The following is a 22,118-nucleotide window of genomic DNA, read 5'->3' on the forward strand; positions in this document are numbered from 1 at the left end:
ATGGCACTTCTCCCACAGATTCATCACTGGGGCTGTGGGGAAAGAATCAGGTACTGGTTTGGATTTAATAGTCCCTCGTGTTGTACAGGACTTAAAGGAATAAAGGATCAGAATTACAAAAGCATTTGTCCAGCAAATAGCTGAGGTGCCAATATCACTGCCATGCTTTCAAGGTCTGTGGGTCAGATATATATATTTTAGCAAATACATTTTGATATTATAAAAGCTCTTTTGCAAGGTGCACAGTCATGTCTGAAGCTGACATAAAGTCTTGCCTTTGTGCTTCTGAAAATTCCTGTAAGTGTGCCTTTACCCCTCTAGAACCTAAACATCTGGCTGATTGTTGTGGGCAGTTTCCCTCTGTCGATGTTGCTCTCCTTGATGCTCAGTGCCACTTGGTGTCACCTACTCAGTCCCTTCTCCCCGTGGAATGGTTACATGGATAAGTATGCATTAGCCCAAAGGTTTCATCTTCAGGGATGCAAAGTTCTTGTAAGTGTGTAGATCTAACAGTTCCTACAAGGTTTGTGTCTTTTAACTCTTTAAAGACAAGCAGTGTTTATTAGGTGCTGTTAGAAAAGTGTTAGTGTTTATTAGGTGCTGTTACTCCTGTTTTCTGAGTGATGGGAATGCTTAGTACAGAGTAAAAATTACAAAAGCCATTGCTCCTTTGTGTTTTCCTGGCTAGCAGTGCTCTGCTTAAATCTTGGAATGTATAACTATATTTTTAACTATGCAGGAAGCTTTCAAGGCTGACAGAAGTTCCTAACTTAAATTTGGGGAATAATTTTTGTGACCAACAGCATTTGTTCTGTCTTTAAATAATTTTTTGTCTATTGCTTTAGGATAGATTGATGTTGAACATAATTTTTAGGTAGGTTTTTGGTAAGGAATCCAGATTACTCGAGTGTTCTGGGTGTGGATTGCTTTTTGCATCAGAGATTGCTGCTTGGAGCTCTGCCTGGCTTATGATTATATTGCACATACAGCACTTTGTAGTTTCTGCCAGAGGTAACAGATCTTTACTGCCAGTGTTTTCTTCATTACATTTTGATGCTTGCCAGCTCTGCTGGGAACCTCTTTGCAGGCTGTGGTTCTGGACTGTTGTAAGCTAGGACATTAAATTGTTTCCTTTTGTCACTGGCCCAGATGTGGGCTTGAACATGGTCCAGGGGCAGCTCGCTGAGGCTGTGCTTACTCCAAGGCAAAGTTTGGTCTGACATTCAGCCCTCTTACCAGAAATAGCATGTCAATGTTACCAAGTAAAGGCCTGCACTGTGTTACCTAAGTGGGCAAGGTTTGTCAGAGTCCACCCTTCTAAATGGGAGGAATTTTGTTTCTGGAGGAAAGCAGGGCTAGGGGAAATGGTAGCTGCTGAAAATGACATGTTTCTAATATATAAATATAGAATTATTATGTTAATATTTTAACTTGCTGTTTCCTTTCTCTGCATATTTAGTAGAAATTTAAATATTGGTCTGGAGTAGTTTCCCTGAGAAACAGGGAATAGTTTTCCCTGAGAACATGATAATTGTAAATTCCCATGTACTTGTATGCACAGATGGGATCCAGGAACTGGACTGGAGAGACAAAAGTTATTTCCAAGGGTTAATGAGACAACTAGATTTTTTAAAATCTGGTATAGGATGTGTTCATATGAGCTCTCTGTTTGTAGGACTGCTAGGCTTGTGGCAATTGATTTATTTATTTCCAAAAATACCTCTTTCAAATGGATGATATCAGAGAAAGTTAGTAAAGTGAAGAGGAAGCTGGAATGCCTTCTTTGGAGGAGTTGGAGACACAGATTCATTGTGATTCTCTTACCTTTGTGACCTGACTTGTCTCCTCACACCAGTGTGGTAGGATTGGAACAATTGTGGGTGGGATGAGAACGCCCTCAAGGATATAAATGCGACCATTTTTTGCAACAATATCTGTTTCTTCTATTTTTTCTCCACTCACCAAGACTTGTCCCTATGAAACAATAAATTATTATTAATAATAAAGTGGTTTTAGCTCCTCAGTTTCTGATGAATTAATTTTAAATGTTTAAAATTACTTTCTAGTCATACTTCTTTTGAATTTGCTATCTGATTTTTATTATGCTTGTTTATGCAAGAAGCACACATATATTGTGTGTTTTCTTGAATACTGGTTTTCAACAGAGGTAGCTAAAGTTTTTCTGTGAATCTGCCCTGTCAGCCTGTGTAACTGGGGAATAATAGACTGCCAAAATGGGAAAACTACTGATGACTTCAGGCACTGATTTCAGTGGGTTTAAGCATGCCTTGGTGTTCTCTCTGACAGAGGAGAGGGAAAGTGAGAGAGAGTCTGGGGTCTATCTAAATTCACAGGAGAGAGGAAAAAAAAAGTATTTTTCTGCATTTACTCCTGCAGCTGCTCTGCCCTACAAGAATTTTTATAGGTGCATCTCTGCCCCAGAAGAGAAGGAAGGTAACCTAACAGATCAGCTTGGTTTTGCACAAGTACTGATCAATTAACACTGAAAAATCTGTTCACTAAGTATATCAGGATCAGATATTACAGAGAGAAAAAGAATATTTTTGTGCTCACTGATAAGTGTTTAAAATTACTAAAATAGGTAACAGAATGATTTTAAATATATATATATATTTAAATAAGGCAGAGCATGAATGAGAATCATTCCTGGACTGTGGATAAGCATAAGGACCAAAACCCTGTAGGGTGTTCTTGTATATCAATCATTTGCTCTGCATCCTTTATAAAATTAATGTTAACAGTAGGTGGGAATGAGAAGTTGAAAATTCCTCTGCTAATGCCTCCCCTGTCCCTTTTTATTGCCCCTGCATGCAAAGTTGCCTCGATCAGAGCAAGCTCCTCCCAGGGGAGGGCTGTGACTTACAGTGCTGGTTCTGTTAAAGTGAATGAGCTGCTTTGCCATGGTCCTGATGTGCTCTATGGAGACAAGGCTGGCAACCTCTAGCTGAAATAAATGTAAATTGGTTGAGACAAGTGTAATATCATTACTCTTTTCAAATCCAGACAGATTTCACAAGAAAGACTTTCTCTGGGGTGAGGAAATTATTATCAATATGACAATTATTATCAACGTGACAATTATTATCAATTGACAGACCAGCTTGTGTAACAAAGTGAGTGCCATTAAATCATGGCTGAGCTTGCTGGTTCCTGCAGGTGAGGACCTTATTGCTCAAAAGAATATTAATTTTCCTTCCAATTATAACAATTGGTCTAATTAAAGTTAATACTTTTCTCTAGAAATAGACCCCTTTGCATCCACAGGCCATTGCGGTGGTGCTGGTACCACCACAAAAGAATATTAATTTTATTGCTGAAAAGAATATTAATTTTTCTTCCAATTATAACACTCAGTCTAATTAAAGTGAATACTTTAAGAATAGCCCTGTTTGCATGCACAGACCATTGTGGTGGTGCTGGTACCATGAAGGTACATGTGGTTTTCATGTTCCCACTCTCTGTGCTGGAGTGACCACGTCAGATTATACAAACTGAGCCTTTCTTTAAGGATACAGCCACTTCTTTCCTTCCTTCCCCACAACAGAGACTGGGCTGGGGATGAACTTCCCCCCAGGAAAAACAGGGGGCTTTCTTAGAGGATGGATAAAACCAGCTCTTTCTGAAAACCAGAAGACTGATTTTAGCAGAATAGGCTCAGAGGTAGCTCGATTTTAATGGCAGAAAGTCTTTTTCCTGCTACTCTTGCCTGCAGCCCTGACAATGCCCCTGCCAGTGGCTCCTGTCCCTGCACCCTGGGCTGGCAGAGCAGCTGTGCTCACCTCAGTGTTGGAGACAATGTGATATCGGACCAGCTCCAGCAGCTTCCAGGAACCCTGCCAGGGCACAAAAGAGACTGTTTAACCCAAAATGAGCCTCAGAAACCCAGTCTGGCTTGTTGAGCAGACGTGGGGATGAGAACAGCCTCACTGGCTGGTGCACCAGAAACCTCTGGGTCAGTCAGTGGCGGTGTTCAGCTAGTGGCAGGCACCCTGGCATTCCACGCCCTCATCCCTACACCACATTTTATTTTGACATGGGCCTTCCATGGCATGGATCTGTTTTGGGACAGGCAGGAGGTGTCCAGGGGATAGGATACCAATATCCACCTCCTGGGACCCCACCAGCAGTGACTCCCACCCTGTGGGAGCCTTGTGGCAGCTGTTTCCCTTGACTGTTCCCACCAAGGATGGTGCATTTCAGGAGAGGTTTTGGGGCTGTGCCAAGTGTCTGTCCAGGCTGTGATGTCTGGGCAACAGCAGAGGATTGGGGACCTGGTGTGGAGGAACATCATCCCTATATGGGATAGGAGACTCCAGATCCTCTTGCTCTCTTTAGTTGTTAGAGATGGTTTCAACCTTGATCATAGGAGCTAATTCAGATGAACACTGGACAGTGCATGTATGAATCTCCTGTCCATCTGCTGTCTGAGAAAGATTTGCCTCATAGAAAGACTGTACCTCTGCAGAAAGCAGGTAATCCAGAACCTCAGCTTTCATGTTACTCAGAGCCTTGTTACTTGGAACAAAGACTGTGTAAGCCTGGTTGTCCTGCTGTAAATCCACTCCTAGGCCAGTTCTCTGTTTTGGTTTAAAAAAAAAGTGAAATTACATATTAATGTTGAACAACATCTGAAAGTAGCCTTGTGTAATTGCTTTAATGGATCCTTACCTCTATCAAAGATGTAAATTGGCTGTATCTTCCATTAGCCTGAAGTAATGACATTATAGTTTTCTGAAATAGGATAAAAGTAAGATTTATTTTAGTTGGGGAAATGAAATAAGTGCCCGTTCTTAGGAGACATTTCTTGACTTGCTGTGTGAATCTCAGTTGTTACAGGCTGAGTGCATCTCATTTGGGGGGTTGGTAGTGCTTGGAAATGATTGAGATGGCAGCACTTTTTTTCCTGGTGCTATGGTGGATTATAGTTAGATTTTGTCATTTTCCTGAAATATTGGGTGATCACAGGAAACACAGCAGTGTGTCTATGGGTAAAGGGTTTTTATCCCTTCATCCCCAATAAAAAAAAAAAGGAAGATGAGTGAAATATTTGAAAAATGCAACATAAGGAAGGGAATCTGGGCACCTAAATCCCAGAGCATTTAAAATCTTTTTTTTTTTTTTTTTTTTTTTTTAATATTAGCCTTTTGCAGGGAGGAATTGAAACTTTGAATACAACTCTTGTCTGGTATCTGTACAGATGTCCCTCCTTTTAGTGTGTGATTCTGGCATTCAGTGAAATTCACTGATCATGACTGCCAATTTTCCAAGGAACCAACCAGATGCAGTGAGAACATCCAAAGCCTCCATGGTCCAGCTTGGCAGAAGGGTGAATTTGGTCTGTTTTTGTGGAAACTGTGTCCTTACCTTTCACTTTGAATATTCCTTCCGTGGGCTGATGTGCAGTGGCTCAGTAGAGTTGATTTAGTTTCTGTCAGTCACCCTCCTTCACATTCACCTCACATTAAACTATTTTAAGAGAAATTTTGACATTGCATGCCTGTAACTTAGGGCTCACCTCTTTGCTGCTCTCAAATGTTGGCTCCACGTTGTCCATGGCTTTGTCAATAATGTGCAAAATTCCATTGGAAGCAATAATATCTCCCTGCAAAATTTTTCCTTTCCCCCTTCCTCCTTGGATTCTAATCCTTAATTGATTATCCTGAAAGAAACCAGGCAATGGATAGTGAATTCTTTATTAGGAAATGGCAGCAGAGTGTGCACACAGGTTGAATGTACTCTAGGACCCATTCCTGTTGCCAACACCTAAGCAATTTAAATCTGGGGAGGCTAAAGATTGCTTCCAATGCTTATCAATGAAATGGAAAAAAAATCCTTTGGATCAGGATCACATTCTTTTGCTTCAGAACAGCAAAACTGAGAACAGAAACAGAGGCAGGCCCTGAGGGGAGTTCAGTGTACCTGAAAGTGTTGTGGTGACTGCTAGTAATAAAAATCTGTCAGGAAATGATTTAAAATATTGTTGTACTGGAAAGGTCCACTCCTATAATCTTGTGGGACTCTAACCCATTTCCTTATATTCGATGTATATTTAAAACAACAAAATGTTGCTGATTCTGCACTGTACTGAAGCCTTCAGGAAACAAACAGGGCTCAGACAGCAAGAATATTTTCCTGTTACAAATGGAGTGTACTCACTGAACATACAAAATAGATATCTCTGCTCAGATGCCACTGATCTACTGCAAAAGAAGTACTTCTACATAAGAGGGCCCAGTCCATCAAGAGATGCATAATGGACCAAGAACAATAATTCCAGATTATAAATTCTAGTGTATCATCCACAGAGAACAAGTTTTTTTTTTTTTTTTTTAAACTGTGGGGCCAGACTGCCCTGATGATTACAGACATTGGGTCATTTGGGCTAATGCTGAATTTTGCTCTATATTTCCCATGGTTAATGGTCCCATGTTCTCTCTCTGCTGGGACTTCCATCTGCTGCCTCATTCCAAGGCTGCTGATGCTCACTGGGAGGTGGGATCTGTAGCTCAGTGCTTGCTCCATGGGAGCAGTGCTCACAGGTTTCCAGCATAAATTCTGTGGTTTTTTTCTCCCCCTGCCACCTCTTCCTTCACCTGGGCTCTCTTAACACCCCTCCCCTGCCCCCCCAGCTCTGTTGGTCATACCTGCACATTTAAGATAACATCATTTTAGACCAGTCTGTGTTAGTCTGCCAAGTCACTCAGTGCTGATGCATGACTAAAGGTAACTTTTTATTTCTGGTTTTAGTGGGAACTTTGATGCCAGTGAGGTTTCAGGTTTGACTTGAGCTCCATGTAGCACATGGCCAGGGCTGTGGATTTTCCTAATCCAACTGTTATCTTCACCCTGATGTCTCCCTGCAGAAAGATTTTTCCTGCTCCTTGTGGAGGGAACAGAGAGCATTATCCCTGCTGTGGGAGGCTGAAAGGTCACTTACCTTTTCTCCCTTGGACATCTCTCCTGGCTTGCCAGTCAAAGTATATATTACATTAGCATTAGTCAAGCTACTGGTGTTCAGTTGACCTGCAATTATATGGAGTTTAATGAAGTACTGGGCTTTCTGTTTATTTTTCAGAAGATCCTTTACCTAGAAAAGTAGAGGAACAGAGATTTATTTCAATGCAGGCTTTATCTAAAAAAAATTTAATGTTGAATGCTTTTTCTGTTCTCTTCAGTTGTTACACTTTGAAATCACATATTTTACCCTGAAGTGAGGTGATGGAGTCTGAAAAAAGTGGATACTCTCTTGGTTTTGGTTCAGCTCACATTTTACCCTTATGTCCCTGCATGAGCAGCAGGTGCCTCCAGAACTGTCCTGCTGTCAGTGGAAGGTGCTACTTACATGTCAGTCTCCTTTTTGTTTTTTCCCTAAAGCCATTATGTTTTTTATCCCCCTTATGATAAAGGTGGCCTGCAGGCCTTGCTGCTGAGAATTCAGATCTTTGTTCAACCCCTGGCTCAGCAGAGTGATGACTTTGAGCATGGTCATGTAAGACCACCCAAAACCTAGCTTGGGGTGTGACAGTGTTCCACCCTAACTCACCAAAATATTTTGTTTTTCTTTAAAGTGGGAAAAATGCAGCCTGTGGCCCTAGATTTAAAAGTGTACTAGAGCAAATAATTTGTATCTGCTGAATCAAAACACAACACAGATGAGATTTCTGCAGAAGCCAAATCCCCCAAATCACTTCTTTTCTCTTGTTTACTTACATTTGTGCCTTTGAGTCCCTTGTTTGTTGGTACAAGCACAGTAAATGGTCCCAGAGTGCTCAGCTGCCATTCATAGGTATTTTCTTACGAGAAGAGGGAATAAAAAAAGTTTAAATGCCTATTGAAAACCTCATTTGCCAAAGGGACTGTGCAAAGATGTAAAAGGAGAATAAGCAATAATAGTATCTGATTATTAAATGTTAATTTAAGGTTCTAAAGTACAAGCCATTAAAAGATGAGAGACAGATGGGATGTGAAATCCGGGTGCTGCTGCATATTTGACACAAAATGAGGCAAAACATTCAGGATGCTTCTGGCAGCCTGGATTCTGTGGCATGCAGGCCAGAGCAAGGACACAGAACCAGCAGCTTCTTTGGGGATGTGTCCTTACAGGAAGACAGCCTTCTGATTTAAATCAATTCAGTCTCTATGGGGTGAGCAATATGCAGCTGATAACCTGCTGGTACTGCAAATATCAGGTAATCAAAGCTAGATGCACTAAAGGTTAATTAGAATTCATTTACTACCCAGAGGCTATTTCTGTATCCAAGGCAGAAGCATGAGAGGCCACTGGTTCTGCAGCTGAAGGCATTAAATATTTCTGATATTCAGTTCTTTTCCTACAGGTATAAAATCAGAACTGAAAAAAAATCTTTATAGCTGTTACAGGTGTATTGTACAGAGAATGTATCTCAAAATTAATATGCTGCCCTACAAAACATCTATAAATACTTAGCTTTTGAAAGACACCAGTGTGGAGTGAACATATTTTAAGTTAGCCTGGTTAGTGGTTAATGTGTCTTTGTAGCTTCTGGCAAGTAGATCATATGGCACATTTATGTCCAAAAGTGAACCAAAGCACATGAAATCTGGATTGTTGTTAACTCAGCAGGCTGGGCACTTTTCAGACATGTGAGGAGAAATGCACAGAGAAGCTGCAACTGAACTCTCAGTGCTGAGGCAATGGATATTGTTCCTCAGCACTGAGTATGAAAGGCTCTGCCAGGTTTTGACCTCGGCCAGCTATGGGGGATTCTTATTCCTTCTTTTCAGGAGTTCATGGTCTTTATTTTAATTGCTGGGATCTGTGGGACTGAGCAAACTATATTAAAGAGAAAGATTTTTTTCCCCCACATTTACAAGTTTAAGCCAAAGATCCATCTCAATTCTAGCAGTTTGTTCAAACCTCAAATTTTTGGCCACAGAGGAGATGATGAAGGCTGTTAGGTTGTTCAGTTCACCAGGTAACTGGGAATGCCAGTGTTTTTGATGGACTAATGTGTGTCATTCTAGGCCAAATCTCATTTGCCCAAAACAGTGATGGGCAGGGAGAAGAAGTGGGGTAATCCCACTTGTTACACTGTGGGGCGAAATCCCCTGGTGATGTTAAATGATATGTGAGTGGTTGTGGAACATGTTTAGCACTTTTGCCTGGAAGTTCTTGCAGCCTGCATTCGTGGTGTGAGGAGCAGAGCAGCTTCAGGTGGTCTGAGGGGCTTTGCAGTGGGCAGCATGCGTGCTGGCATGCTGTGAGGGGCAGACAGGGCAGGATCAGCCCCCTGGGCTCTGCTTGTGTTCAGTTACTCACTGAACCTCCACAGCCTCCCAAAAAACTCCCTTCTTTATCAAACCAGGACACTCACCCATGAGCAGGAGGCTGGATGTCAGCTTGCCCTGCCACTGTCCTCCCACTTGTGCATTCAGCTCCTGGAGGCGCTCCACGATGCTCCCATGGCACACAAACCCGTTCCCCACGGAGCCCCCCTGGCACGTGCACCTGGGGAGGGATTGGCATTTCAGCTCTGCCTCTCAATAAACTGGCACCAGGCGTCACCTGCTGCTCCTCTGAAGGCATTTTCAGGAAGCACTGGTGCACTGTGGTTAATTCTCTGCTTCTGCATGCTCTGAAGCGTGTCAGTGTGTGGGGCAGCCTGGTGGCTGCTTGCCCCAGGTGGTGGGCTCTTGTTAGCTGGGCCAGGAGACAGCAGCGTCTGTGTCTGTCTGGCAGGACCTTTGACTAGAAGCTATGTGCAGCCTCTGTTTCCAAAAGTGTTGTGGCTGCTGGAGCCCAGAAATCTACAGAACCTACCTGTGGGGGGATAGAATGTAAGAAAATAAAGATAGTGCAGAAGGCAATCTCACCCCTGAGTAGTTGCAGCTGCACTAATCACCAAAGATTAGGAACAGGCCACAGCTGTGTCCAATAAGGATCAGTGCTATAAAGAGTGGGTTAGGTGGGTGAGGAGAGAGTTGAAGTTTGTTGTCTGTGCTGTGAGGAGCTGCCCATGAGAAATCACCAAGAAGGTATGGGAATTTTGCAGTAAGATGACAACACCTATCCTGTTTGTGGGTGAGGAGAGAGCAGAGTATAAATGTGTCAGGTGTGACTCTTGCAGCAGGGAGTCTGTTTTGTGAAGAGCTCACTCATGATGTGGGATTTGGCAGGAATTAATGGTAGTTAAGGGAGGTGATGGTGTAGCTGCTTTTTTCCTCACAGAGAAAAGCAAGGCACAATTCTTCCTAAGAATATTTCTGAGATTCACATTCTCTGAGCCTCAGAGAAAGGAAAAACAATTCTTATCTCATTTGCTGTGCCTGTGTAGAGTGCAATATGGAGATTGTTTACCCAAAGTGATGGTCTTTTGTTTCCTTGGCCTATCAGGGCCAAATGTGTCTGGGTGTCAGGACTGTGGGCTGATAGTCACAAGATTTTGTGTAGTTGTGTGCAGAGTTGAGTGCTTGGCAGATTCAGTTTAGGTGTAGTGTAACGCAGTGTAATATAGTATAGAATAATATAGTGTAATAAAATAATTAATTAGCCTTCTGATAAGATGGAGTCAGATGCATCGTTCTCTCCCCCTCATCAGGGGCAAAAATATCCACTGTAAGATAGCAGCTCATCAGTACTTGAAATAGCTGCATTGGTTTTGTAGAAAAAGGTTTTTTTTTCCTTTCAACAAAACAAAGTGGTGGTTTGTTACCCTGCCCTTTAAGTAATGCCACCATTTTGGGCATTAACACTTGTACTTTTAACTTTATTTTTTTTTTTTTTCTGCTGCAGCACAAAATCTTGTGCTTTTTTAGATGTATGTGTTGCTGCTGCTGTCTCTCTTCTAGAAATAGCATCTCATATGTAACACCCTGTCTGTCTCCTGGGGACTCCAGCCTGTTGGGGTGCCAGTGGGGTGTGCCTGACCCAGTACTCTGGGTGCCTAAAGCAGACCCGGGTCACAGTGCCCATGAGATGGACAGACAGACACTGGATTAACAGTACCCTTCCCAATTAAGTCTGCAGCATGTTCAATATTCATATCAGCTCGAACCACAATGGTTCATCTCTCTGGATGTTTTTATTTTCCTAATGGCATCACTGGAGAAGGAACATTAGTTAATGTCAGCAAAAGATGCTCTTTCTATAATTACTCATTTGCATGTGCTGGTTGTTAAAACCCCACTCCTGCCCCTAACATGCCACAGCAGCACCAGCCAGATGCCAGACCCTCTCCTTTTTCCCATCTATGGTCTCTGCTGCAGCTGTTTCTCTAGTGAGAGCAATATTATTGGAAAGTCCCCACAGGTCCCTGCAATCTGGGGAGCTGCATAGAGGCTCAGAGCGTTGAGATTTTGGCCAAGAGTCTCAAGCTTTGAATCTGATCCTGGGTAAAAATGGCAGTCTGAAAGCAACCTAAATTTTTAGGATGCTATTCTGAGGGTGAATCCACTTCTTTCTAAGGGCATCTCTTGAGCAGAGAGAGCATGACTGTGGAGCCTGGATGAAGGGTTTACAGCTGGGAGAGAGGAACAGCTGCTCCTTGGGAGCTGATCCATTTTTTCTGGTGGGGCAAATATTGCTGAATTGCTGTAGGTAGCTCCCTTCCACTTCTGAACAAAAAAGAAAGCAACTAAGACTTCAAAGGAGCTGAGAAATAGCAAAGTAGAAAAAAGGAACTACCCTTGAAATATGGCACAAATCAGATCCAGGTTTCAAAATAAAGCTCTCCTCTCTTTTTCATCCAATGTTCATAAAGAAGCAGGTGTTTAAACCTAATAACTTATTTGGCTATCATTTCTGGGGGCACAGTGAACTGCAGAAATGCCTGCATGGTTTGAAACTGCTCTCCTGAGGACAATACTGCTCATAACTGAGTGGGCATCCAAGCGACATTGTTTGGATTTGTGTGCCAAAGGAAAGCATTGAGCAATTACAGATTTGCACCTATTGCATGGGATTGAACCCTTCAACCTGGGTGTTTCCTCCCTCTTTCTGGTGGAGAAATTGATTTTCTGTGGCTGGGCATGGGGAAGACCAGCAGGACTGGAAAAGATGGGAACTGTCACCACTTCAGCTTATTCAGGGAAGAAAAAACTCTATTTCTCTGGAAGAGGAAAGCTCAGCTTTCTGCGTCCATTTTACCAAAACCCTCTATAATATAATAGAGTTTTGGTTTATGAAGCTACTAATTTCCACATTGAAGACCTAGAGGAGAAATAAGAGTGGCATTAAGAGAAAATAATAGAGTTTAACTGGCAGTAGGGCAGCTCTCCTTGGAAACCAGAGAGGTTATGATCTAATATGCAGTGTAATTCTGCACTGGTTGGAGCTTCATAGGGCAAGGCTGAATGTGATTACTGTGCTGAGGCAACACCAGAGAAAGTGTCAGCACTTATTCAGGAAAAATCTATGTAGGTACATAAGACAAAGGCAATTGTGATTTTTGGGGAGGTTGTTGTGTTATAGTCACAACTCAAATGTTTGGGTTTTTTACATCTTTGCCTGTATGAGAGATTTATTCCTGTACAAATAATTTGGTTCTGGAGAAAGTAGAACTGTCTGTGTGAGAAAAGCTAATAGCACAACTGTGTCCTTAAAAAAAACCAAAACAAAAATAGAAAGGAAACAATGCAGTTTTGTGGCCTCTGTTAGAGCTCTGTGTTTTAGAAAACAAACAAAAAAAGCCCTCACAAAATACATTTTAAATCTAAGATGCAGCCAAAATACACTCTGTCACTTATCAGAATCTATTTTTTGTGCCCACATTTACAAATTAATGCTTTTCTTTTTAAAGTTCCTCTTTCATAAAATGATTTTCCTTAGCTCAAGCTTTATTTCAATCCTACTCTATTCCTCTTTACTTTTTTTTACCATTAAATATAATTAAATGAATGATGTGCAGAGAATTTTTATTGTTCTTTTCCATCCATCCCCACTAATAAATTTTTAATTTTCTCATTCTAAGATTCTCAAAACTTTCTCAGCTTTCAAAAGTTGTTTTCCGATGGCAAAACAGTGACTAATTAGAGAAAAAAAAACCTCCTGATTTGGAATTTTATTTCAAAATTTCAGCTGCTGTTGTGCAGTATGGTAGTACTCTATACTAAATGTTGTGTGAGGCTGTAGTGAGCAGTTTGAGTAGCACATTTTGCTGTAGAAGAGACCCAGGGGGTATTCTAGATAAATTTATTTGAAATGCACAAATCTGATGCAGAAGTGGCGCTGGTATTACCCAGCCAGGGAAAGCTGCATGATGGCATTGAGAATATTCTCCTGAGAGAATGCTTTCTGTACACGATAATTTGTTCCCAACTTACAATAAATGGCCTGTATAGTCCTTCATGTTCAAGCTCTCAGCTCCCAAAAACTGTTATTTCAGGCACATCTCTTTAACCCAGTGCCTGCCATCACTGGGCTATAGAAACATATAACCAAAATTCTGTGGTTTAAGAGAGCTTTGTAGAGTTTAGTGCCTTTTTCCTAACATCCATGTAGGATATTTCTGTGCAGCAAGAGCCAAGTCTGCCAGAGGTTTTGCAGTTTCCCACTTGCTTGACTCGAGGTTTTAAGGAATCTGCTGGGGTTGGTGTTGCTTTCACAGCCTGGGGGGCAGATTCCCTGGTTGTGTCTGAATTAGTGCACTCAGAAGGGGCAGGGCTCCAGTGCTATCCCATAATTAATGCTGATTAATTTTCAGCATGCTGCCTGGCATGTTTCTGGCCCACACCAAGGAGCATTTTCCCTGGCAGTGCCCAGGCACAGTTGAAGGGAGAGCATGTGCCAGGGACTGCTGCCAAGGGAAAGTTACTCTGTTTTGGAAGCGACTTTAGCTGTGAGACAGACAATGCTGCTTGCCCTGAGGAAGAGAAAAGAGGTTTTGGTCCCTTTTATTTACTAAAGTAGAAATGACCTCTGAGTGCTTTAAAAATAAAACTTAATAGGTATTAGCAAATGGCCTGCTGAAATCTATCACTGTGTTAATGGGCCTAACCCCATTAAATCTTGTGATTTGTCCTTGATAAAGAAGCCATTAAAGATAACTTCAGGAGGAGTCCATCTACATGATTTGTTTTAGCAGCCTATTAACTGGGGAAGGAGGGAGAAACTGTGGGAAAATTTCACAAGCAAAAAGACTCACGTAATCTGTCCTGGTGCAACTGTTAAGCATTTGGCTTTTTTGTGGCAGGTGTTGTTTGTTTCACAGCTGTCCATCATGCTGCAGCCTTTCCCAGGTACAAAGTTGCTATAATGCTCCTTGCATTCACAGTGGGACTAAATCAAAAGGATGTGACAGGGGAGAGAAAATTAGCAGTGCACAAATTGTGAATTTCAGCATAATTTCTGACACTAGGGCTTGAACACAGTGTCTTAGTTAATCACCTGGTGAGTTCAGACACAAATATAAAGCTTATATTTGTACACACTAGCCTGCGTTTCAGCCATGTGCACTTCACTGAGACATGACCATGAACTGCAAAAGAACCCTGAATGATCAAGTCCCTTTTTGGCTCTTCAGGGTGTCCAAGCAAACCTGGCCTTTTGATGCCTTGCTTTTTTGATGGTGTGAGTTTTACACACAGAAATTGGAGCTATTTCCCAACACCATGAGAAATGTCTTTGTAAAGTGCTGTTCATTGGTTGTTTTCAAAGACTCAGATTGCTTCTTTCCTAAATAAACCAAATTTAGACATGTTTCTGTTGTACCAGTATAAGGACCCTGCTGGTTCTACAAGTCCCCTGTATCAAAGAGACAAAATTTTACAGGGAGAAGATTTATTTCAGTTGCCTCCATTTTGGGGAGACAAATCAGAGCTAAAATAGTCCCAGAAAAAACAACACTATTGCCATTCTTATTTTCAGAGAGGAGCTAAAAGGACTCCCTCCTGCTCAACAGCAGGGCTTATGGTAAAGCTAGGAATAGCATTTGATTTCCTTGGGAGCTGTTTCCATTCCCCCATGGCTTCTTTTTGGAGAGGAAGCATTATTCCTTGTTGGGCGGTTCCACTGACCTTTCCAGGCCCATCGTAGATGCAGATGCTGGAGTGTGCAGGGCAGCCCCCATGTGCTGCCTGGCAGGGGTCTACGGGCAGGCAGATTTGACCATCCCCTGTGTAACCTTCTCCACAGGTGCACTTGTGCTGGTTTGGCCCGAGGTAAACACAGCTGGCGTTAGGATCACAGACCTTTTCGGAGCACGGGTTGATAGCTTGTGAAAAAAGGAGCAGAGTAAATGAATCATTGCCCACAGTTCTAAAATTGAAGACAAGGCTTTACCAGCGCACCTCCATGCCAAACAAAGCCTGGGCAGACTAAACTTTTCATAACAGCCAAGTGTGAAGTGTTGTGGCCACATAGAGATGGGAGAGGAGGAATGTGTTTGTGCTAACATAGCAACCAACTGTTTGCTTTTGAGCAGAAATGATCTCTTAACTTGGCAAATCGAGCTATAAACAGATTAAAGCATGTAACATGCTCATTAAAATATCACAACTATTTCCTTGTTCTCTGGTGGGTTTTAACTAGAGAATGTCAGGTGGGAGGTATGAGGTCTGTGCAAGCTTCAAGCACATGTTAGATCAGCTGGAAAATATTTCTCAATACAATAGGCCTTTGCTGTTTTCTTTCCGGTAGTTAAACAATATAATATCATCAGTTCAGCTGTATGGAAAATTGTCCAGCATTTTCTCTGCTTTCAGGATGGCACTAGAAGCTCACTAGTTATTTTCATGAACCATTTTTTTTTTGAGGTAGTAGCATTGCTTGTTCTTTTTCAAGATCAAGCAGTGCTTGGAGAGCATCTTCTCACATCTTTGTGTCCGCGTTAGGTTGAGGTTAAGCAAACGTTGTGTCTAGAAGATGGCATGCCCTGGAGACACCTGAAAAGTGGGGCTTCTCACTGTTTTCTCCTCTTTTCTCCCTTGATTTCCCCTCAGCTGAGACTGATCTGAGCCAACCTCTTCTAAATTGTGCTTCCAGCATCAGATTAAACAATATTCTTTGTTGCAATTAGTCTGGAAAGAAGGACTGGTACTATAAGACGTAAAGTGAGTAGGGAAAAGAAAATCTGGACTCTTATAGAGTTAATTTGGGCAGTGAAAGACAAGTTGAATCTATAAAGACACCTCTAAGGTAGAGTTTACCTGTAGCTGGGATGCTATCAGCTTTGTTTCATGAAAAGCAGGAAAGCTAAAATGAGCTTTACTTGCCTGTAGAGTTTGTGCTTGCTGATGGAGCTGAGCTGTCACAGGATTGTTGCTGAATAAATATAAGCCCTTGGTTGCTGTTGTTAGGGAAGCAATCTTTGAGGCTGAACTGTACCAAGCAGAGGGATGTGACAGCAGTGGATTTGTAAGCACTGATTACCCAGTACCCACCTTATGTGTTTCAAGGAGGTTGACTAGGTTTAGTCTGATTGGACTGTATGCATTTATTCTGCATGGACTGTACCTTGTTAGCAATTGGATGGATGGGCTTCTGAAGCACATTTTAGGAGTTTGTTTCTTCCTGAAGGAATCTAGTTTGGTCTTTGGGATACGAACCCAAAAGAAAAATTAGATGGCGAGATGTGGCTCAAAAGCACATTCCATATCTGAGCTATAACACTAATGGTGGTGTATTTAAAGAACTGGGGCAGACATGGGAATTACTCACGTTCACATCGTGTACTGTCCCCATGGAAGCCAGGCAGGCATGTGCATTCCAGCTGTTTTCCATCCTCCCCTGAGGCAGCACACCTGGAGTAGGCAGGGCACTGCAGCGCCTTGCACTGGGCTACAGCTGAGGGACACAGGGGGACAGGTTAAGCTGTGCCTGTACAGTCTCAGGCTTTGGGGTTCTGTGGAAACCCAGGGCACCAGGAATACTTCTCTGCTCTGGGGTGCCCTGAGCCCCAGGGGAGCACTGACTTTGACCCTCATTCATGGAGAAAGTTTCTTAGACTTCAAGATACACTGGAATCCACAGAAGTGTGAAATAGATTTTAGAGAGTAGTGTAGGTGTATCACTTGGTGAGAAATTTAGGTTTTGGGATTTTTAATATTTGTGGATGGAAGCAAGATGGAGGGCACAGGGCTCCTCTCCTCACACAAGCACCCATGAACTAACGTTACATTATACAGCCAATTAATTGCCACTATCAGCTTCCAATGACTTGGGCCAACATACTACCCAAACAAAGGCCTAACCCTTTGAACATCCATTGACCAAATCTCCTCTCCTCTGCTAGTCCTCTCATGCTGACTCCTGCCCCTCATGCTCATGGCAAGCCAAAACCACCTAGAGCAAGAACCTGGATTTCTTCTTCATGCTGCTTCTTCCTTTTTCTTCATGGGTTTGGATGGCACTCTGTAATTGGGCAGAAAAGTCTGCATTGCAGCTCTGTGGGATCAGTTATTGTGTTAAAAGGGAAGATAATCTAGATGTCAGTTCTTAATTGGACAGTTTGGTCTTAAAAGACCTTGTAACAAGAGATTGTTGGCCATTTTGTGCCTTGCTGCAGAACTCATGGTTGTGAGACTGTTTTACTGATAAGAAATAATAAACAGCTGAGTCTGAACATGAAACTCCCATCTCAAGTGCCTTCAATCCAGACCCAGAGAATCCGATAACGTTCAGCCCATGTTTGGTTGCTCTTGCATGACTAACCTGAGACCAATTCATCCTCACCAGTCCCACCTGTATCCCAGCTGCTGAACACATCTCCTGTAGAAAATGCTACTTACGCTGGTCACAGCGGAGCCCTTTGTATCCAGACAAGCAAGTGCAGCTCCCATCCCCTGCAATCCCACTGTTGCACACTCCATGAACGCAGTCACAAACTACAGGGAGAAATGGATTTGCTTTGCTGAGCAAGGATGGTGCTTGGAGAGCAATCATTGCTCATAGCAAGGTGTGTCCTGGCCAGCAGCTTTGGCCAAGCCTAGCTCTGACCTGAGGGCCTGAATTTATAGGTGAGGTGATCAGTACTTGCAGTTGCATACATCAATAAATAAAACATGAAGTTTTGAAGGCTGTTAACAGCCCCAAGTCTGAAAATCTGCAAAACACACACTGTAAACACCAAACTGACTTGTGGCTAATGTCATAAAACTTGCAAAGTTTGAGAAACAATCTGAAGCCAAAATTGGATATAATGTGTAATATGGACCTCTTTATTATCAGTTAACCTATTGCTTGGTTTTACCTCAACTCTGTATCTCTTGCAAACCTTAAGAAGAGATGAGATTTAAGACCTTTCTTTTCTTCTCCCTAAACAGAATTTATTTAGTTGAAAGCATAATTAATCACTGTAGAGGTCTCACACTTCTCTCTTCCTGCAGTCTCTCATTTCTGGTTATATTCTGGTTATAAACCCAGTGACAATATGCACACAAGATGATGCATTCACAGTCCAGGCAGCTAAGAGAGCCTTTAAAAATAATTTTTGAAGCCTTAAGTATTCTGAAAAAGGCTTTATAGTTATAACTGAATTATGGCAATGATGCTTTTTAAAAAGGACATTCAGAGTTACACTTGGAAAAGTCCAGAAGACGTACAGAATTGTATTGCTAACTTCATGTTTAAGCTGCAGTGATGTAGCACATCCTCTTCCCCTTAAAAACATAGCTTGTGTTCATGCAAATCCCCTGCACTAATTAATTAACACCTTCCTACCTATGTTAATAGTCATACTATAAAAACCAGGAATGTCTAAGGTATTACTGAAAAGCAGCCACAAATGAGCATTGTTTATATTTTATTTATTTTAGAACACTTGGAGGGGCTCAAATATCTGACAGCTGAAGTGTGAAATATTGCTTAAATTAATATGTAATTGAATCCTCCAGTACCTTTTTGGAAAAAAATTACATTTATGATATTAAATGCATTCAAGTACCGTATTTTCATGAAAATGCTGGCTCAGTTACGTTTCTGTGTATCAACACTGGCATCCAGTGGACAGCTGGTAGAAAAAAAGCCTTTGAGCCAGCAGTGGTGTAGGAATTATTTATTATTTAGGAATTATTTAGAAGATTATTTAAATTGAGACCGTAGAAAGGCTGACTGAGATTATTTAAATTAAGACCATTTGAGACTCCTCAAAAGTAGAATTATGTAGATCTTGAGGGAAGAAAAGGGGTTTTACTTTGAGATAAGCAACAATTACCACTTAAGAATAAGACTATTTAAAATTTTTTTCAGGCAGTTTTCTGGTTTTTCAGTGTGATTTTCAGCAAGGGTCAGGGAGGTAAAATAGTAGAGACTGTTAAGAAGCAGGCAAAAGTGGAAAATGCTATATGCATATATACACTTGTGATACATGAACATTTTAGAAAGTGTATGTGGCTTTAACTGCTCCTTCAGACTTCCACTTCTGATAGATGTATAGCTAATCAGTGAATTCATCAACCACCCGAACCCCAAAACTAAACACATCCTTTATCACACTTTTGACAGAACTTATATCTCCCTGGCACAAAATAGAGCAAAGAGCTCTCTTTCCTTTCCCCATTGTGTTCTCTGAGGCAGACAGCAGCCCTTACTGGGAACTCTGGGCCCTCCACTCCTTTCACTGTGATTTCTTAGAGTCTGAATACAGCTTTCACTCCCTTCTTTTCCCTAATCAAATAAAGCAAGCTCAAATTTACCTGATGTGCAGTCAGGACCGAATAAATTGTCTTCAGCACATTTTTCACAGGCTGTCCCAGCAAATCCTTTCTGTGAATTACACAATGGAAATCAGAACTTAAGTTTCTCATCTATCTCTATACAGACAGATACATGCTTAGCAAGCTGAAAACAGCATCCTTTGCTGCCAAAATAAAAAACCATGACAGTTTCAATGAATAGCTACCACAATCTGGAAAACATTGTCTTTTCAATGATCTTGTCCCTACATCTTTTTAAAAAGTAACCTTTAGATCTTCAAATCAGATGTTCTAGATATCAAGGTAACAATAAAGTAGAATAATCAAGCCTAATGTCCAAATCATGCTTACAATTGTTAGGTTGTATTTCTGGCTGCTTCTACCTCTGTCTCTTTTTCATATGTCCCCAGAAAAGCATTTTTGATGTAAAGTTAGAGGGGGAGGTAAAAAGGATTAATTTGAAATTTTCATTAAAAATCTATTTGCCTGAGGTTAAGCACTACACCTTGCCCTCTCAGCAAAGGAGCAATGAATGGAGAGTATAGCCCCATGTATTTCTATTTAGGGAAAAAAATCACAAGTTTAAAATTTAAAAAACAGGAACAGAGCACAATTAAAATAACAGAGGAACTCAAAACACCTGTCTCAGGAAGGCAAGGTGAAAGAACTTCTTACTAATTCCACCCGAACACGCTTAAGTCTGGAGAAATAATAGTGTGAAGATTAATGCAATCCAAGCAAGAAATGAACTCCAAGCTGATCACTGCTGTTTCTGGAGCATTTTCCTTTAATGTATTTATAGAGTAGGGCATACATTACTCCTCAGGTCAGCTTACATGCTATTGTTGATTTGTTTTTCATTGAAAACAGAGGACTCACCTGACAAGTGCATGTTCCATTCCCAGCCATGCCCTGTGAGCAGTGTCCTCTCCCATTGCATGGTGATGCAGCTCCCCCTGGACATGCTGGAAATGACAATGTTTGAGCCATGAGTCACCTTGCTGTGACCCTTGCGCTCCCCTTGCACACAGGTGGCCACCTTGGCATCTGCAGAGTTTTGGGCCAAACAGGGACTCTGTTTTGCAGCTGCCTGAATCTCTTCACTGGAATCTTAGCATCAGCAGAGACCACCACCCTCTCTTGTCTGGGAACTTAGGCTAGTGACTGTGTGTGGAAACCCACTGGGAATATTTCTCTGTCTGCTCTGGGGTGCCCTGACCCCCAGGGGAGCACTGACTTTGACCCTCATCCATGGAGAAAGTTTCCTAGACTTCAAGATAGACTGGAATCCTCAGAAGTGTGAAATAGATTATAGAGAGTAGTGTAGGTGTGGAATTTAGGTTTTAGGATTTTTAGTATATTGTGGATGGAAGCAAGATGGAGGGCACAGGGTGTCATCCTGGGCTTCTTCTTCATGGGTTTGGGTGGCATTTTGTAATTGGGTAGAAAAGTCTGGATTGCAGCTCTTTGGGATCAGTTATTGGGTTAAAAGGGAAAATAATCTAGGTGTCAGTTCTTCATTGGATAGTTTAGTCTTAAAAGACCTTGTAACAAGAGATTGTTGGCCATTTTGTGCCTTCTAATGAAAAGCTGCTGAACTCACAGTAGTGAGACTGTTTTACTGATAAGAAAAAATAAACACCTGAGTCCGAACATAAACTACCATCTCAAGTGCCTTCAATCCAGTCCAACAACTGGAATCCCCACAACTGTGGTCAAAGGATGAACAAAAAATAATTCTAAAGTACCACATGGTTTTGTTGCTGCTGATCCACCTCTGTCTGCCACACCCTAAGCTGTTGGCTTTTCTGGCACAAGTGGAGCTTGCCTGAACACTTCTGTGGTTGATGTAACTCTGATGGATTGATAATTTGCTCTCAGGATTTTGTTTGATGCTAAGTTAGGGTTTAATGAGCCTTTTTTCCCTCCCGCCAAAAATTGCATTTTCTTTACGTGGGAATTTTTTTTTCCTTTTCCCTGCTACCTTCATAAGACTGTGATAATTTATTCAAATGATCTTGGAAATTGAAATATCCAGATATCTCACAACCAAATCCTGTCCAAGGGGCTGTGGTCACTAATCAGACTTGTGTGCCACAGGTGTGTTATGCTCTTCAGTGCCTCTGATGCTAAAACCATGGTTACAGGCAGCAGTATGGAAGGTGAGACAGTCTGAACAAAAACCCCAGCCAGCAGGATGACATAAGAAAAAAATGACCATACTTACAATAATAATATTCTAGTTGTTTTGTCTGAAAGGTTTCAAGATTCAAGTCTTTACTGAAAGACTGCCTACAGGGAATGTATATTATCATGGCTTTTAGTCAGATCATTCTGTCAGGTTTTCTCTCCTATAGGGATTCCCTTATTTTTCACAGTTGTCCTGCCCCTCCTTGGAAATGATGTATTAACTATCTTTCATAAACTTTTCCTTCCTGTAATTAGAATTCCCATTAAGTACCATAACTTTGTTGCAGGTGGTATCTAAA

The 22,118-nt window shown here is 41.7% G+C and overlaps 1 protein-coding gene across 1 annotated transcript in view; it reads right to left on the reverse strand.

Annotated features, from left to right (window-relative positions):
• The window catches only part of STAB2 (stabilin 2), an 80,053-nt gene that overhangs the window by 51,437 nt on the left and 6,498 nt on the right, over positions 1-22,118 (reverse strand). The window contains exons 4-18 of the mRNA XM_031057036.1: positions 20,509-20,594; positions 19,630-19,699; positions 17,725-17,820; positions 16,655-16,780; positions 15,013-15,209; positions 14,142-14,275; positions 9,375-9,508; positions 7,732-7,814; positions 6,959-7,108; positions 5,537-5,680; positions 4,690-4,752; positions 4,479-4,598; positions 3,801-3,854; positions 2,885-2,965; positions 1,825-1,974 (exon numbers count right to left, since the gene is read on the reverse strand). Coding sequence (XP_030912896.1) covers positions 1,825-1,974; positions 2,885-2,965; positions 3,801-3,854; positions 4,479-4,598; positions 4,690-4,752; positions 5,537-5,680; positions 6,959-7,108; positions 7,732-7,814; positions 9,375-9,508; positions 14,142-14,275; positions 15,013-15,209; positions 16,655-16,780; positions 17,725-17,820; positions 19,630-19,699; positions 20,509-20,594 — 1,688 coding nt within the window. The remainder of the gene's footprint in view (positions 1-1,824; positions 1,975-2,884; positions 2,966-3,800; positions 3,855-4,478; positions 4,599-4,689; positions 4,753-5,536; positions 5,681-6,958; positions 7,109-7,731; positions 7,815-9,374; positions 9,509-14,141; positions 14,276-15,012; positions 15,210-16,654; positions 16,781-17,724; positions 17,821-19,629; positions 19,700-20,508; positions 20,595-22,118) is intronic.

Source organism: Geospiza fortis, unplaced genomic scaffold (assembly GCF_000277835.1).
Source record: "Geospiza fortis unplaced genomic scaffold, GeoFor_1.0 scaffold10, whole genome shotgun sequence".
NCBI lineage: Eukaryota > Metazoa > Chordata > Aves > Passeriformes > Thraupidae > Geospiza > Geospiza fortis.